This window comes from Balaenoptera physalus (assembly GCF_965194825.1).
Source record: "Balaenoptera physalus genome assembly, chromosome: 1".
NCBI classification, from domain to species: domain Eukaryota; kingdom Metazoa; phylum Chordata; class Mammalia; order Artiodactyla; family Balaenopteridae; genus Balaenoptera; species Balaenoptera physalus.
The window spans coordinates 90,867,674-90,884,948 of NC_138882.1; the positions used below are offsets into that span (position 1 = coordinate 90,867,674).

At 43.7% G+C, this 17,275-nt stretch overlaps 1 protein-coding gene across 1 annotated transcript; it reads left to right on the top strand.

Annotated features, from left to right (window-relative positions):
* Positions 1–1,419: 1,419 nt before the first annotated feature.
* Positions 1,420–14,663, top strand: REG4 (regenerating family member 4; the record flags this gene model as incomplete). The annotated part of the gene is given in 6 exon segments (XM_082452112.1): positions 1,420–1,477; positions 2,674–2,729; positions 2,733–2,771; positions 6,169–6,306; positions 7,788–7,943; positions 11,833–14,663. Coding segments are annotated over 6 exon segments (606 nt in total). The 3' UTR covers positions 11,992–14,663.
* Between the last annotated feature and the right edge of the window lie 2,612 nt (positions 14,664–17,275).

A 17,275-nucleotide genomic window follows, 5' to 3' on the forward strand; every position in this document is an offset into this window, starting at 1 on the left:
CTCCAATAAAGATGTTAAAAAAAAAGAGATAAATATGTAGTATGAATAAACTGCTTATCATAGTGCCTGACAGCAAGAAAGCACTTTGTACATGGAAGCTGGTGATAGTGGTAGCAGAAGTACCAACAGTGGCATTGTTACTGACCAGGGTTCTTGGCCTCCTTAATCAATAGAAATTCATCAGAGGCCAGACAAGAAATTCAGGCAAGGCTTTATTGGGGCCCCTGCTGCAGCAGGCGGGAGCAAGAACAAACAACAGGTTCCCTTGCTTGCTCGTTTCCTGAGTGGGGGCGAGCTTGTTCTTTATATGGGGTGAGGGTAGGGGTGTGTCCAGGGGTTGGGCCAGAGGGGTGGCTTAGGTGTTTTGCTCACCCCTTAGGTGGTGGTGTGCGCAGGGGGCATGTGCAGTATCCTGCTTTTGCTCCTGACCCCCTGTTTTTGCTCCAGGCTCTTCAAAAGTGGCAGCTGGGTTTTTTGGTCTCTGTATCTTTTGTCCAGAATTTGCACCAGCTGAGCATGCAGGCAGTTATGTTTAGTCCCATACAGCTTTTTTGTATTTTGTTGCTTGAGGAGAGGTGTGTCCAGGTGCAAGCATTGCAGCACCGCAGCAAAGGGTCCCAGATCCCAGCCTGTCTCAGCATAAAGGCGTTCTTTTTATTTAACATCAAATGATGTTTGTATTTCTAAAGGTAGTAGAAGATGAGGTATTTAAGCACATGAGTGTCTACGTTGTTTGTTCCTAGTACATTTGATGTACCCCTTTGTTACCAAACCCAGGTTCGGTTGCTTCTTGCTCAAGAGCCAATAATTCGAGAGGCAAGTGTAGTAGAAAGGAAAGGTGCTTTAATCAGAAAAGCCAGCAATCTAGGGAGAAGGTGGACTTGTGTCCAGAGACCAACTCCGAAGATTCTGCTCAGCCATGACGGTTTTTAAAGGAGAAAAAGGAGGAAGAATCTCAATGAATCATCAACGCAGGAAGTTGGATTCTGCATCATTCCCCGTTGCTTGCAGACTGGCTGACTCTTCAGATGTTATCTTGCCTGCATGATCAACCTGCAGGATTGCTAAGGGGGCTGTTGAGAATAGAGAGCTCGTCATTTTTTAACCGCTTAATTCTTCATTCTTACTTCTTTTTATCTAGGAAAAGAATCAGCAAGTTAGACAAGGCATGGTGTGCATTCAAGAGAGCATAAGTCAGGAGTTAGGTTAAATTGCCTAGTGAGCTCATTCCTATAGTTAAGTTCTTTTAAGGTTAGAGGGGAACAGAAATGGGCAAACAGGAAAGGAGCAAAAGAGCTGCTTTCACCTTGAAACCTTGCCTGCTGTGCCTCAGCTGGATTAGCCATTGTCCACCATTCACAGGTACAAAGCATAGCACAAGCAAAGGATCTATGTCAATAATGAGCGTCATGTTCCAAGATGGAGCTGAGGCTGCTGCACCGGAAGCTGTGTCTCAAAAGGACCATAAGACCAGGTTGTGAGCGTCTTTAAATGTCAGACTGAGTGGAGAGCTTATCTGAAAGCAACAGGAAGCCCCTGGAGATTTATAGGCAAGGAATGAAGTAGAACAGAAGAATGGGGCAAGCAAGTGACAACAGGGTCATCTCAGTAGGGAGAGAGGAAATGCTATGTGACCACAAAAAAGTCTGTGAACATGCACTGGGGGTGGAAAGACCCCTGCACCCACCAAGAGCATTGGAGTGCAGCCACACTGGCACAAAGTCCAAATTTCCTAGCTTGGCATCCCCTTCATCCTCTGGGCCCTCTGTGTTTCCAGACATCTCCGCTTCTTCAGAAACCTCAGTTTCAGTGATGCAGCCCGTTCACCAACCCACTAGCCAGAGGAGCTTGTGCCTTTCTTGATCACAGCTTCCCTGGCTTCTGGGCCCTGACTGTCTCCTTCTCTTCTACAGTGCTTGCCTGACAGATGCCCTACAGTTAAGGCAAACTTAAGTGCTTGCTTTGCTGCCACCGTTCCTCTGCTCACCCACTCCCTTCACCTAAAATGTCCCCCTCCTCTTGCTACTGACTTTCAGCCCCCCTATTCTCAAGTTCCAGCCAAGTTGCCATCTAACCTGTCCTGCGTCCCCCTAGCCAAAACACCACTCCCTCCTTGTAATGCCTAAAACTACCAATTTATGCCCCTCATCCACTCTTTTGAGGTCTTGAATTATACCTGTTTGATCTTGCTACCAGTGTGGGGATTCTGCTATAGTTGCTGAGGATGTCTGTTCCAATTATGTATTCCATAACTGGGGAGATTACCACAGGATGGGCTTGGGGACCCACTGGGTCCACTGTGAAGTAGTCCTGAGCTAAAACACCATTGATCACCCGACCTCCATAAACCCCTTCTCTGACTGGCAGACCACAGTGATGTCTGGGGTCTCCTGGAATCAGTGTCAGTTCAGAGCCAGTGTCCAGTAATCCTTAAAGAGCTGATTACCTCCTTTCCCCCAATGCACAGTTACTCTGGTAAAAGCCCACAGTCCCCTTTGGAGAAGGCTACGAGAAAGATGAACAGTATAAAGATTTGGCAGCAGGGAGGGATCCTTCCTCCAGGGCACTTAGCCTTCCCTCCATTCAAGGCGAGCCAGGTCTTAAACTGGCTCAAGTGTGGGAATTGCTTCTCTTTGCCATCATAACTTGTAATTGCCTTTTGTTTGTGCGCAGCCATCATCCTGAGACCTAGCTGTGCTACTGGATGGTTTTACTACAAGTCCTGTTGCTAGGGATACTTCCAGAAGCTGAGGAGCTGGTCTGATGCTGAGGTAAGAAATCTGGCCCATGCTTGGAGAGGCTTCTCTAAAGCAAGGGGCCACCCAAAGCTCCAGGTATCATTCAACTCAGAGCCAAGGGTCCTTCCTTGGCATCCTGAGAAGTAACCTGGCTGGTGAAATGGAGAGTAGAGGGTTATGTGCTCAACTCCTTTCATCGTGTAAGCATTGATGGAGCGTGTGCTATAGGCCCAGACCCTGGACGGGCTGCAAAGACATGAGGATGAACAAGGAACAGCCTGCCCTCAAGGAGTTCACTGTCAGGGAGAAAGACAGAAATACATAAATCCAAAGACGATGAGATGAGGAACTTACAGAAAGAACAACTGAATTGCCGTACAAGATTTACCAGCAAGAGAGCCGTGCGTGTGTAGACAGCCTCAGAGCCACCTGACGGAGACCGAAGCATTCCAGACAAATGCAAGGCCTCACTGTTTCTATAACCCAAGAAATGTATTGGTTTTATTTCACTGAGGCTTTTCTAAGAGATACCCACATAGCCAGTCAGAATAAGTTACCTCAGAGTGTTGGGAGTCGTGCTGCTGTGTCTCTGAATTGTGGTTGTTAAACTGAAGTGACTGACCGAGGAGCTACGTGGGGAAATGGGGTGTGATCTGGGCCCAGAATGGCCTCAGAATCCCTATAAATCAATAACTCAGAATGAGGAAGCACCTATCACATGATAGCTACTGAGGATGCAAAGGTCTTTTCTGGCCTTAAAAAGTGCAGAACTGATGCAAGATTGTGACATTTAAGCAAAAAATTGCCATGTGGTATGAGCATAAGTGACTTTCCCAAGATTACACCGAGAATAACCAGCAGAGCAAACCCAGGGAAGTTGGCCCCAATGCAATGCTTTCCTAAGCAGATGTGAATGATAGCAAAAAAGATAAAAAGAGCCAAACATAGAAAGGACCGCCCGGATTCTGTCCACTGAAAGAAGAAAAAGCTCATGGACAACAGTGGACTTCTCCTCAGTTCTTGGGAAGCAACTTGGAGAAATCCTGGACAGATGTTCGTACTGCCTGTCCCTGGAGAGTCCAACACTAACTCTACCAAGACAAAGAGGAAGATATCTGGGGGGCTTTGGAATAATATAGACCTGAGTTTAAATCACGCTCTGCCACACATTAGTTGCAGCTATACCTCGCTTTACCAGTTTTCTTCTGTAGAATGGGGATAACACTTTTATCCCATGGGGTTGTTGGGAGGATTCATGAAAAGAACTTGCAAAAAGCCTGTGGCACACGGTGGAAGCTCAATTCAGGTTTTCAAGGCAAAAACGATCCACATGATTGATACCAAGCCTTAGCAGAGTTAACCACTCCTGAACCAGAGTGCAGAGAAGGTGCCAGGAAGGACCAGAGAAATTGACACCACGGCCGCTGTGCTCCTTGGTTCCTAGCTGGCATCTTAGTTCACAAGACTCCTGGAGGTGATGGAGGTGGCAGTTAAAATGACAGGAAGACCTGATCTTGGACCGATCTTGGACCGAAGAGGCAGCGCTCTGAGTTCTAGCTGTGTGAACTGACAGGAAAGGGAAACATCATTTAAACAGACGGAGACTGTTGCCTCTTCTGTCCCAGGAATCTTTTGTAACTGGTACACTCACTACACGTTGACTGGTAATCCAGCTTCCGTGCATCACAAATTTAAAAGTCAAATGAAATTACGGGTATATGGATGGACCTAGAGTCTGTCATACAGAGTGAAGTAAGTGAGAAGGAGAAAAACAAATACCGTATGCTAACACATATATACGGAATCTTAAAAAAAACAAAAGAAAGGTTCGGAAGAACCTAGGGGCAGGACAGGAAGAAAGACGCAGACGTAAAGAGTAGACTTGAGGACACGGGGAGGGGAAGGGTAAGCTGGGATGAAGTCAGAGAGTGGCATGGACATATATACACTACCAAATGTAAAATAGATAGCTAGTGGGAAGCAGCCGCATAGCACAGGGAGATCAGCTCAGTGCTTTGTGACCACCTAGAGGGGTGGGGTAGGGAGGGTGGGAGGGAGATGCAAGAGGGAGGAGATATGGTGATATATGTATATGTATAGCTGATTCACTTTGTTATACAGCAGAAAGTAACACAACACTGTAAAGCAATTATAGTCCAATAAATATGTTAAAAAATGAAATAAAAAAAAGAAATTACGGGTATAAAAACATTCTGGTATTATCAAGTGGTTGGTAAATTATCATTAAGCAGTCACCGCATCTAGTCCTGAGCAAGTTCAAAGGCAAACATGAGAGTAGCAACCACAGCCAAAACCATGTTTTTATTAAATTAATTTGTTTTATTATGTAGGCAGATCCTGTAACACAACCCCAAAAGAGCATAAAGTATATATCTTTGTCTAGCTATAAAATGTACATATATAAAATGATTTCTTTATTTGGGCAGTAAGTGTCTTGTTAGAGAACAGCACATTTTACAATCAGTGGTTTCTTAGGTTTGTTGAAGTGCAGTATTATAATACATAATTATAAAAATTCTATCCTCGTAACAACTCCCTCGTGTAGTCCTAATTATTTCCTCCATTTACAGATAAGGAAGAGAGGTGAAGTGACTTGTCAAGGTCACATACACTAAAGACAGGCAAGACCAGGACCCCAGGCACTTCCACTGGCCCTAAAGCTCGTGCCCTTGCCTCGAGCTGCCTCCCCCTCTGAGGCCTGACACCTGTGACAGTTGTGTTTTCTCCCAAGGTGACAGGAAGTCTTCTGTGGGGCTTAGATCCCAAGGGGAGGCGGGGGCTGTGTGTGCCCATGCTGCCTGGTGCTCTAGGGCTCTGAGGTGAGGGCCGTGCTTTTCTTTTTTTTCTAATTTTTATTGAAATATAGTTGATTTACAGTGTTGTGTCAGTTTCAGGTGTACAGCAAAGTGATTCAATTATACATATATATACATATATATATTCTTTTTTAGATTCTTTTTTCTCATAAGTTATTACAAGATATTGAGCTCCCTGTGCTATACAGTAGGTCCTTGTTGGTTATCTATTTTACATATAGTAGTGTGTATATATTAATCCCAAGCTCCTAATTTATCCCTCCCCCCCTTTCCCCTTTGGTAACCATAAGTTTGTTTTCTAACTCTGTGAGTCTATTTCTGTTTTGTAAATAAGTTCATTTGTATCATTTTTTAGATTCCACATGCAAGTGATATCATATGATATTTGTCTTTCTCTGTCTGACTTACTCAGTTAGTATGATAATCTCTAGGTCCACCCATGTTGCTGCAAATAGCACTATTTCATTCTTTTTTATGGCTGAGTAATATTCCATTGTGTATACGTACCACATCTTCTTTATCCATTCCTCTGTCGATGGATATTTAGGTTGTGGGCTGTGCTTTTAAACCTCACATCTCCTCCTTGCCCTCAGCTCGAGTGTCAGTCATATGGAAACGGAGCCCACCTGGCATCTATCCTGAATTTAAAGGAAGCCAGCGCCATAGCAACGGACATAGGTGGCTGTCAAAGAAACAAGCCCGTATGGGTCTGCCTGCATGACCTGCAGAAGGTAACCTCAGACTTGGCCCACAAATGACCCCTTGGGAAAGCCAGATAGATAGCCCCTCTCTGGGAAACAGCCCCAGGCCTACTGACAAGGGCACGCACAACAGATCTTCTTCAGTCACCTGCCTCCGATTGATAGAGGCCAAAGCTTCAAGGTTAGGGAGGAAACAATTTCCTCCACTTACAGACCTATCTAATTAAAGTTCTCCCACATTTTTGAACACAAAATTACCAGCTCTTCAGAGCTTTTAAAAAGAAGTTTGTGTAAGTATATACGGGTATATACAAATAAACACACACACACACAGACCTGTTATGAGACCAAGCTTAGTTAAACCCCCATTAGATCTTGAGTTAAAGCTGGAAACTTTCAGCTAAGCTTTTTGCTAGATGCTATCATGTTTTTTATGTTATCCTAAACTTTCTTCACTGGTCCCTCATTTTACCCGCCTCAATACCTCATAGAAAGAAATGACATGTGAGGTTGCTGAGGTCTCTATGTGGGATCTGCAGTTTACAGATTCTTTGTGGGGCTTCTATGTTAACCCTAAAAAACACAAAGAATACAAGGAGAAATACCCCAGACTTTCTGTTTCTTGATAAACTTTGCCATAGATGTTACATATATTTTATACAATGAATTTTACGTTTTTATATATTCACATTGCTATCAATCAGAGCTCTCTCATTCAGAGATAGGATAAATACGTACATCAATTTCTACCAGATATTTTTTTGTAATTTAATTTTTTTACCTTCATGACTGAGGCTAATAAACAGTCTAACAAATTGTGCAATGTCTCTAGTTATCAAAGAAATGCAAATTAGAATAACAATATAATTTGACTTATCAGATTATTAGACTTTTGCTTTGTCTTAATGAATAATATTTTTAAGGATAAGGAGAAATTTCCCAGTAAATGAGGATGTAAATTCCTACAAATGAACTGTTTTTGGAAAGCAGTTTGGCAATAAATATCAATATCCTCAAAATATTCATGCCCTTTGGCCATTAATTCTACTTCTGGGATTCTAGCTTTAAAGAATAATTTTAAGTACAGAAACAGCTTTGCAAATAAAGTGGTTCATAGCAGTATTCTTTGCAATACTTGTAAATTGGAAACAATGTAAACATAAATCAATAGGAGAATTAGTAAGGTAAATTATGGTGCACTCTTACCATTAAAAAATGTTTGGAATGCAAGATGCTACAAAATTGAATATATATTTTAAAGGCCACCACATTTTTCAGTATATAAAAATATTGTGATAGAGAAAAATGGTTTCACCAAAAGTAAATATGGTAAAATATTAGTAACGTTTTCCTCCTAGAGATTAAACAGAGTGACTTTCTTATTTTCCCATCTTTACACATTTCTGTGCTTTCCCAGTTTTTACAATGAGAACCATGTTTTAAATGGGTCTGGGCTGTGAGCAGGTGGGCAGGCTGATGTGTACATGTCTCCCGTCTCCTGTCATTTGCAGGGGCAGCAGTGGAAGTGGCTCGATGGGGCCATGTATATTTACAGAACTATGTCTGGCAAGTCCGTGGGTAGGAACAAGTACTATGCTGAGATGAACGCCAAGAACAGTAAGTTCTATTGCCTCTCTTGCCAAATCGCAGCTCCTTCCCTTTCCCATTAAGAGCAAAGATGCACATTGACTACTCTTTGCTCCATTTCACACCAGCAACTCTTTTTTTCTACAAGGCAATGGTCTTGTCGCAGACATTATTTACCGACCATTTTACAATCTTTGCCATATCACTGTACCAGCGGTTCAGTTATCAATATTTTCTTTAAATCCACTCACTTTTTTCTTTCCGTTTTTTTGATTTTTAATAACTCATTTTTAAATTGAAGTATAGTTGATTTACAGTGCTGTGTTAATTACTCCTGTGCAGCAAAGTAATTATATTCACTTTTTTTCTTAAATATGTTTATCTTAAAATTCTGTTACATACCATGAGGGGGAAATATGTCACATTTGGGGAAAACCAGGCTACAGGGAGCAAATATATGTGACTCCTTTCTGGCTTCTTTATAGTTAGGGCTCCCCATGAGCCCTGGAAACCTCGCCTTTGCCTGGGTTATTTCCTCATTTGTTTCTCTGAGGATGCAGTGCCCAGAACCTCAGCTGCAGGCTGCACACAATCACTGCAGCCTCATTTCTCTTGCCTGCCTTCATTCTTTGCTTTTTTAAGTCTTTGCTTTTTTAATGCTAATAAGCTAGGGTTTTCAGCCTTGGTACAAATGACATTTGGGGGTGGGTAATGCTTTGTCTTGGGGCCTGTCCTCTGCATTGTAGGTTGAGCATACCCTAGTCACTCACCAGCAGATGCCCGTAGCATCCACACAGACACAGGTTGTTACAACAAAAAATGTCTTCAGACTTTGCTAAATGTCCCCTAGGGGGACAAAATCACTCCTATTTGAGAACCACAGCTAATAAGTGATATGAAAAGAAAACAGAATGTCAAAGATAAAAAGCACACTTGATATGAAACAGAACATCCCAGTGGGTTTAAAAAGTCATCATAGTGTCACTAAGACTCCCCCACTAGCCAGGGGGTGGGTCAGGGACACAGCCCGGACTGAGGACTCAGGTACCGGGGCTCAGGTGGAAAGGGACGTGGAACAGGCTTTACTGTTGTCTGAGGAATAAAGCTTATATGCACAAAAGAGTGAGAGAACTTTCTGACAGCAAAGGATGAATGATGGCCATGTGGAGACAAACTCTGAAGCAAGCTCTAGGCAAACCCTCAGAGGTAAGTGGGTCATATCACAGACCAAGGAAGGACTTTCCACAGTCTTGCAGAGACTACAGCTGCTGCTGTTAAAGGAATAATTCATCTCAGATGGAAAGAACACACCAAGACCAATAGGTAGAAGCTACCAAAATGTGGATTTCTATCCAAATTAAGGAAAAATATTTTGAACAATCAGCACTGTCCAAAAACATAATGGGCTACCCCAGGAAGTAGTGAGAAACCCATCACTAGAGTTAACCAAGCAAAAGTGGACATTGTAGTTGTTGTTGTAGTTGCAGCATTAAAAGTGTTAAAAGAGGCTCACAGCACATGAGAGTCAACTGAGGAACATTTTAAAAATATGAATTCCAGGGATTGCTTTAGACCGACAACATGAGAATCTCTAGGGCTGGATGCCGGACCAAGCTTCAGGGAAGCAATGGACCAGATGCCTCTCAAAGTCCCTCCCATGACCCTAAGATTTCACTCGGACAAAGTTCTCAAACAAAAATCTTTCCCCTGTCAGTCCGTGTTTACATCAGCAAATTTCCCAACGACAAAGTTTCCTGTGTGGGGCTCAGAAGCCAGACGTCCACCTGAGGATGCCAGGCCATTGGACGCTACCCTTCCCATTCACTCAGCCCAGCTCTCCACTCTCAGAATACAGGCTCTCAAGGCAGAAAAGTACAAGGAATGAAGCAAGGATTAGAAACTGGTGCAGGTAGAATAAAAGGACATTCCCTCAGCCTCATCAATGTCACTTTATATTTGTATAACAGATTCAGCCTCACCAACTCAGTGGCTAAATTGTTTTTTTAAGATTCACAAGGTTTTTTTAGGCCTCACACTCACATCCTGTGTGTGTGCCTGTCTGTGTGACTGGCCTTGTTCCTTTTTTCTATCTATTTAGAAAGACCCTGACCCTCTGGAAAATTGTATTTCATGGTGCCTCCTGACTTATCACCTTGAGATACTGAATAATGATAACTAGGGTTCTATAACTGAAAAATAAATTTCATATGCAATATAGTTTAGGTCAAAACCCTGGGCTCTGCATTCTGAATGCCTGGGGTTAGGAATCCAGCTCCTTCTCTCAGCTGTGTGACCTTGACCAGATTTTTTACTTCTCTGTGCCTCAGATGCCACTCTGTAAAGGGGAAAAAATACTACTACTAATCATCGTAATATATGTCAAGTGCTTATCACGGTGCAGGCTTGGCTCGTGGCTCTCGTGGCCTGGAGGGGCGAGTGCACCCCTGCACTTGCCCCTCTGGTGTTGAGGAATGGAGGAAGAGAGTGAAAAGAGACACCTCCCTAAATTAGTGCCCGCAGGGGAGCTTGCTAACGCTTGGTTGTTTGATGCCTCGTGCCACGTTCTCTTTGCCCCGCACCATGACAGTGCCCAGAATGCTTGCATCTCCAGCTCATTTACACTCTGCGGCCCCGCTCTGGGGCCCGTGGCTGCAGGAGTGAGAAGGACCCATCCTCTATACCTCCCGAGAGCCAGGCCCATGAGGGGGCGTGCCTCACCCCGCCTTGCCTGGCTCTGCCTCCATATGCCCTCTCTCTCAGGGCTCTCATCCCATCGACCCAGCACACACTGGTACTGGCGTCAGGGCCAGACCTGCAAGTCAGAGCCAGGCAGACATCCAGCTGGGGAACAATGCATCACTCCACGGCGGACGCCCCAGCAGGACAAGTGATTCTGCGGAGCTTGGTTTCTGGAAGGGAAATAATTGGACCTCTCTTCAAAAATACTTCAGTCCTTCAAAAGTCCTTCTTCTCAGTCCTTCTTTATAAATGAGTGGCCAGATGGGACACGGCTGGCTTCAGCAGCTTCCAATTCTTTGAACTTCGGATGGGCTCTTTGTAGCTCCTCAGCTGTGGACGTCAGGAAAGATCACCGTCTGTTCCTTACAGCATCCTGTTTCAGACACGAAAGAGCCTCTCGTTTTCAGTTGGTTTATGTCAAGCCCTGCCTTCCCTCAAAAGCAGTGCTGGTGTGGAGTGTCTGCAATTGTGTGTGACGTTTAAATTATTTTTCTTTCCATTAGCAAAGTTAGTACCTCTTTTAGTCAGGATTCTCCAGAGAAATGGAAGAAATAGAAGGGAGAGAGAGAGAGAGAGAGATTGATTTATCTTAAGGAATTGGTTCATGCGATTGTGGGGCTGGCAAATCTGAGGTGCACAGAGCAGGTCAGCAGGCTGGACGTCCCTGTGAGTTGATGCTGCAGGCTTGAGGCTGACGGTAGTCTGAAGGCAGAATTCCTCCCTCTTCCGTGGACCGCAGTCTTTTCTCTTAAGGCCTTCACTGATTGGCTGATTACTACATGACGGAGAGTAATCCGCTTTACACAAAGTCTGCTGATTTAAATGCTCATCACATCTAAAAAGAAAAATACCTTCATAGCAAAATGTAGACCGGTGTTTGACCAAACAACTGGGCACCACATGCTAGCCGAGCTGACCGGTAAAATTATGTACCTTATCCGTGGGTGCAAGCAAAACACCCCAAGGAGGGCTTCCCTGGTGGCGCAGTGGTTGAGGGTCCGCCTGCCAATGCAGGGGACACGGGTTCGAGCCCTGGTCTGGGAGGATCCCACATGCCGCGGAGCCACTAGGCCCGTGAGCCACAACTACTGAGCCTGCGCGTCTGGAGCCTGTGCTCCGCAACAAGAGAGGCCGCGATAGTGAGAGGCCCGCGCACCGCGATGAAGAGTGGCCCCCGCTCGCCACAACTAGAGAAAGCCCTCACATAGAAATGAAGACCCAAAAAAACAAAAAACAAAAAACAAAAAAAAACACCCCAAGGACACTGATAAGCTCAATACACAATCAAACAGATTTAAAGGTCTGTTTATTTTCTTACAGATTTTTTTAACTTGGAACAGCAAAGAATACAGCAAGCTCCAACACTTCCTATGCAAGTACCGACCATAGAGCAAGAATCAAGATCCTGCCAACCCTTGCTCAAGCCCCTTTCCTCTTCCTTCTCTGCCATGCTGGTGACCTGATCATTGTCTCGGAGAGTATACATAGCAGCTAAGACTGATGAGGCCCTTACTGCACTGACATTTTTAAGCTCAGGGGCAGGGACGTCCACATTGGTATGACAGTGTCTTCTAGCTCTAAATGTTCACCCCACAACCCCTTTCCATGGTACTCTCCTCCTCCCCACCTCTAGCTGCCCTCAGCAGACGAGGGGTATGCATCTCCCACTGATGAAAGAGCCAGGTCTTTGGCCATCGGGGATAAAGTTTTGATGACAGGAGAAAGAAACTCGGGAAAGAGCCTCTAGCCCTCTTCTGCGTCTGCATCCCTCTGCCCTCTCCCTGTGGCCCTCATCCTCCTCAGCCACCTGCTTATTGTTCCATTTGCCATGGGGAACATTTACCAGCAGAGTCTCTACTAGGGTGATGTGGACCGTAAATTCCAGGGCCACCTTTTAACAGATGGTTGTGTGCATAGAAGGCTGCTCTGTTCCACTTCAGTAGCGGTGAGAGTGAAAAGGTGAAATACGACTCAGAAAACACACCCAAGTGTTTCTCCATTACCTTCCTTCCAGTCTCTGCCTCCCACCCCCCCTTAGAAGAGCTCCTCCCCGGCTGCAGCCCTGGTGTGATAAAGGAGAGATGGAGGTGACATGCCTGGCCAACCTCTAAGTAGGCTTGAGTGGGTGGCAGTTTACTTCGTTGTAAGCTCTGCAGCTCATGAGGGGAGATGACAGGCACAGCAGGTGCAGTGGAGCTGACCTGGCCTTCGGTGCTCTTCTCTCTCCTGCTGCTGACAACTCACGTGGTCTTGCTCCAGTCTCTTTGCCTTCTGAGGTATGTGATTCTTTATGAGGTGGTGGCTCCAATACCGAGGAGGTCATTCTTTTCCTCCCTAGGTCGGGAATCTACTTGGCAATGTAAGACAAAACAATACGGACTTGACAATTACAGAAAATATGGCTTTGGTGTGATCCCATGCCCGTTTCTTAGCAGGAAAGGTCGCCAGAGAGGAGAGGACACGTGGCTTGGCCATGCAATCCAGGCTATGCAGATGGCCACTCACTTCACCCACATGGCACTGCTGAGTAGTAAACACAAAATCTTATACCCCAACCTGAAGATGATCCCCTATCACCTAAGCAGCCTAAGACTAGCTACCGAGCGCCGGCTGAAAGAAGAGAGGGGAAATGAAACAGATCATTGGCCCCACCCACCTCCCCCTTCTTCTGTCCTTCCTTTCTTCTTCCTTCCTCACATCACAACCTTGTCACCGTTTTGGTTGTCAAAGAAAAACATCAGAAATAATGTATTGCTCCCCCGAAGCGTTAAACAGCTTGTTAACCCAAAGGATAAATCTCTTAACAGTGAGAGTTCAGATAAGGTGACAGGCAGATGCAAAAGGGTCATTCTTACGAAGCATACAGTTAGCTTCGCAAAAAGCAACCATCAACTCCCAGGAGGGCTCTGGGGCAAATCACTGTCAGAGAATAAAACAAAAGTATCAGATTCCATGATGGAGATGGTAAATAAACGGGGATTACCAGACTGATAGGAGCCATGTAAATCTTATTAGATTAAGTGCCAGATTCTGTGGTATTACCTGCAAGAAGTGAAAGGATGTAAATGAAATGTGGATGACAATCCCCCAAAAAGGTAGAGGTTCTCAGTTTTTTTCTGACTATGGCTCATACGAGAGATAAAGGACACCATGGCTCACCTATCTCCTCTAATTCAGTTACACTTTCCAAAGGAAAAATAATACATCATGATAGCAAAGAAGTAGAGATGAACAAAATAAAAATCCAAAAAGTAAAAAACGTCAGATACACCAACATAAAACAAAAAGTAAAACCTAACAGTCATTCTATAAATATATTAAAAGTATTTTAAAAGTACTTAGAAAGAGTTCCAATTGAAAAGCCTCACCAACTGAAAACAATCTTGGTGATGTAACAATAACTAAGCCCCCTCCCTGAAATTGCTGAAATGCCAACAATCTGCATGTACACGTGCACAGTGCAAGCTTTATTACCTTCCCATTGTCTTATTGGAAGGCTGGGATGGTCCTTGGTCAACTCTAGAACTATGCTGATTTTCATTTATGCATCTGGAATTTTAGTAATCCTTAATAATTCACTGAGTAGGGGTATCATTCAACAAAATTTTGAATGCATGCTATGTGCTAAGAACTCATTTCAGGAACTGGGAATCCATCAGTGAACAAAGAAGATAAAATTCCTTGCCATTTAGAGCATTCACTTCAGCAGGGGTGAGAAGTGGATGTAGGAAAACGATTAACTAAATATGTAAATAAAGTACAATGAGGGCTTCCCTGGTGGCTCAGTGGTTGAGAATCTGCCGGCTAATGCAGGGGACACGGGTTCGAGCCCTGGTCTAGGAGGATCCCACATGCCGCGGAGCAACTGGGCCCGTGAGCCACAACTGCTGAGCCTGCGCGTCTGGAGCCTGTGCTCCTCAATGGGAGAGGCCGCGATAGTGAGAGGCCCGCGCACCGCGATGAAGAGTGGCCCCCGCTTGCCGCAGCTGGAGAAAGCCCTCGCACAGAAACGAAGACCCAACACAGCCATAAATAAATAAATAAATAAATAAAATTAAAAAGTGTTAAAAAAAATCTTTAAAGTACAATAAGAAAGCGACAGATGCTATGATGAAAATATAAAGCCAGGACGTGGTATAGGCAGCAGGCATGTGTGCGGGTGTGTATGGAATAGTTAGTGTGCTTTTGGTCACAACTGACAGCCAGACTGTCTCAAGCAAAAAAGAGAATTTATTGGTTTATGTTATCCCACAGTCCACAAGTAGATTTGGGCTTCAGGCATAACTTGACCGAAGGTTCAACAATGTCACCAGGATAAGGTTTTCTCTTGATATTTTTTGACCTTTTCTGGGAATTAACTTCATTATCAAGCCCCACCTAGTTGCAAGATGGCTGCAGCAGCTCCAGTCCTCACCTTATCAGGCAAGAACCACAGCCCTCAAACAAAAGCCTCCAAATCAAGCCTCACTGGCCAAGAGTCTCCTGCATGAGTTATGTGCTCATTCCTCAACCAATCACTACGGCCAGGAGGATAGAATGTGATGATTAACTTAGCTAAGTTATATTACATGTAACTTCTCTAGAGCCCAGGGGTTTAGTCAGCTTCACCTAAAGGACAGGGCCACTGCTAGCAGATATGGTGCCTTTGTAGGGATTATAAAAGGATGATGCCCCTCTGGGAAGACACTGCCCCATGGACCCTCAGGACCAAAGCAGGCCGGATTCTAACCCCCACTTGCCCCCTTAGCCATATGCCTTTGTGCAGTGCACAAGCTACACTGCCCTCATCTATGTGGCCCTGCTGACACACGTGGGCTGAGCGTGGGAAAGGTGGTTCTCTACCTGGGGGCTAAGGGCCACCCTGTGGAAAACTCTGTCCTAAGACCCCACGGCAGGACTTCAGAATCAGATGTCTGAACTTCAATGCATCTGGAGATGCATCTGATGTAAGAAGAAGAAAAATCAGGTCTATGTTGTTTCCCAAAATGTGCTCACTTATGTAAGACTCCAGCCACAGCCTATGGTAGTTATTATAGTGGGAAGAGCAAAGGCTTTGGAATTAAGCCTCTCTGGATCTGACTGACTGCCTCAAACTGGCTGTATGAGATGGAGCCTGGAGTCTCTGAGCCGTCGTTTACTTTCTGTGGGGTTTGAGGATCAAACTAGTTAAAATGTGTAAAGAGTTTAGGATGGGGCCTGGCATAAGCATTAACAAATATAGTTGTCCTCTATGAAAGTCACGTGAGCTATCGTAATTAGCTGCTTGACTACCATGACAGAAACTAACATCCTCTGCTGGAACACGGGAGGACAGCCATCTGGGAGAAACCTTGGGTCCCAGAAAACTCTATGTTATGTGTCTGCCTGGCATGTGCATGACCACAAATGTAACTTAGGGAAGGCTAAGCATCTCTTCTGATTTGACAGCTCTTCCCATGCAACTCATCAATAGTAATATATTAAATAAATCTAATTATTTCTAGCAGCTGTCTTTTTATAAGATGAAAGAACAAATCTTTGTGATTAACCAGGGGCTCTCTGGGAAAACTGGAAAATCCGAAAGGTAGTTTTACATGCAAAAAATATTCCCAAAGTATTATTTAAAAAAATTTTTTTGAATGTAAATTTTGATTTTAGGAAGGCAGAGATCAAGTTGTCAGGAGATTCAAAAACTTACAATAGGAAAAAGATCATGGTGCCTGAGAAACAATACTCAATAAAACATTAAAACAATAAAACATTAAAAGAGAGAGAGAAAGAGAAAGAGAGAGAGAGAAGGTAACATGATTATAAAGAACTTTAGCTCTTTCTTAAGTGACAAGCCTTTATTTTTTTAAATAATCAAGGACATGATAAAGTCAACACAAACCATAGAAGGTTATTCTGGTAGACATAGAATCTTTGTTGTTCTAAGCAGGTGTCACCGAAAGAAAAGAAAAACAAGAATAACCCTTTATATTTGTAGCTGAAGGCAATAAACAGTAAATTAGGAAACAAGCACATTGAAATTAAGCTCACTTTATAAGATTTTAAATACTTCATAATTTTCAAATTCAAGTATTATAAACCAAGGCAAATAACATTTATTTAAAAATTGTGTCCTTCATTGTGTTCTTTCATATTCTGGAACAAACTGATGTTTTACTTTACAACCATCTCAGGGGGTTCATGAGGTTAAAACTAAGTTTTATGTAACATTGCTAAAATATCATTAACATGCCATGCATTCATTGTCACTATCTTCAAATGAATCAGTAAGTAAGCATTTTAACACTTCTGTTTCTATTTCAATTTTCAATATGGTAAACATTAATAGTTACAATACATAAATAAAGCTCCCTGGGGTCCTCAATCAGCTTGAAGAGTGCAAAGGGACCAACAAAACAGTCCTTTAGGACAAAACTAATCTTTTCCTTAGCAAACAAATATGTGCAGAGTTTTATTTCCCTGAAATTATTGTTCCTAAATAGAGTTTCATTCACGTATACTAATCATAACTTTTAACCGAAGTAATTTCTATTTCACAGAAAAAACCTGGGGTAGACAACTGGAGTTACACACCAGCATCTTCGCAGTCCTGCAGAGCTCATAAATACAATACAACTTTCTATAGCCATAATTTACACAACTTCTCAAAATGGCAAAAATGAACACATTCTTTAATAGACCCAAA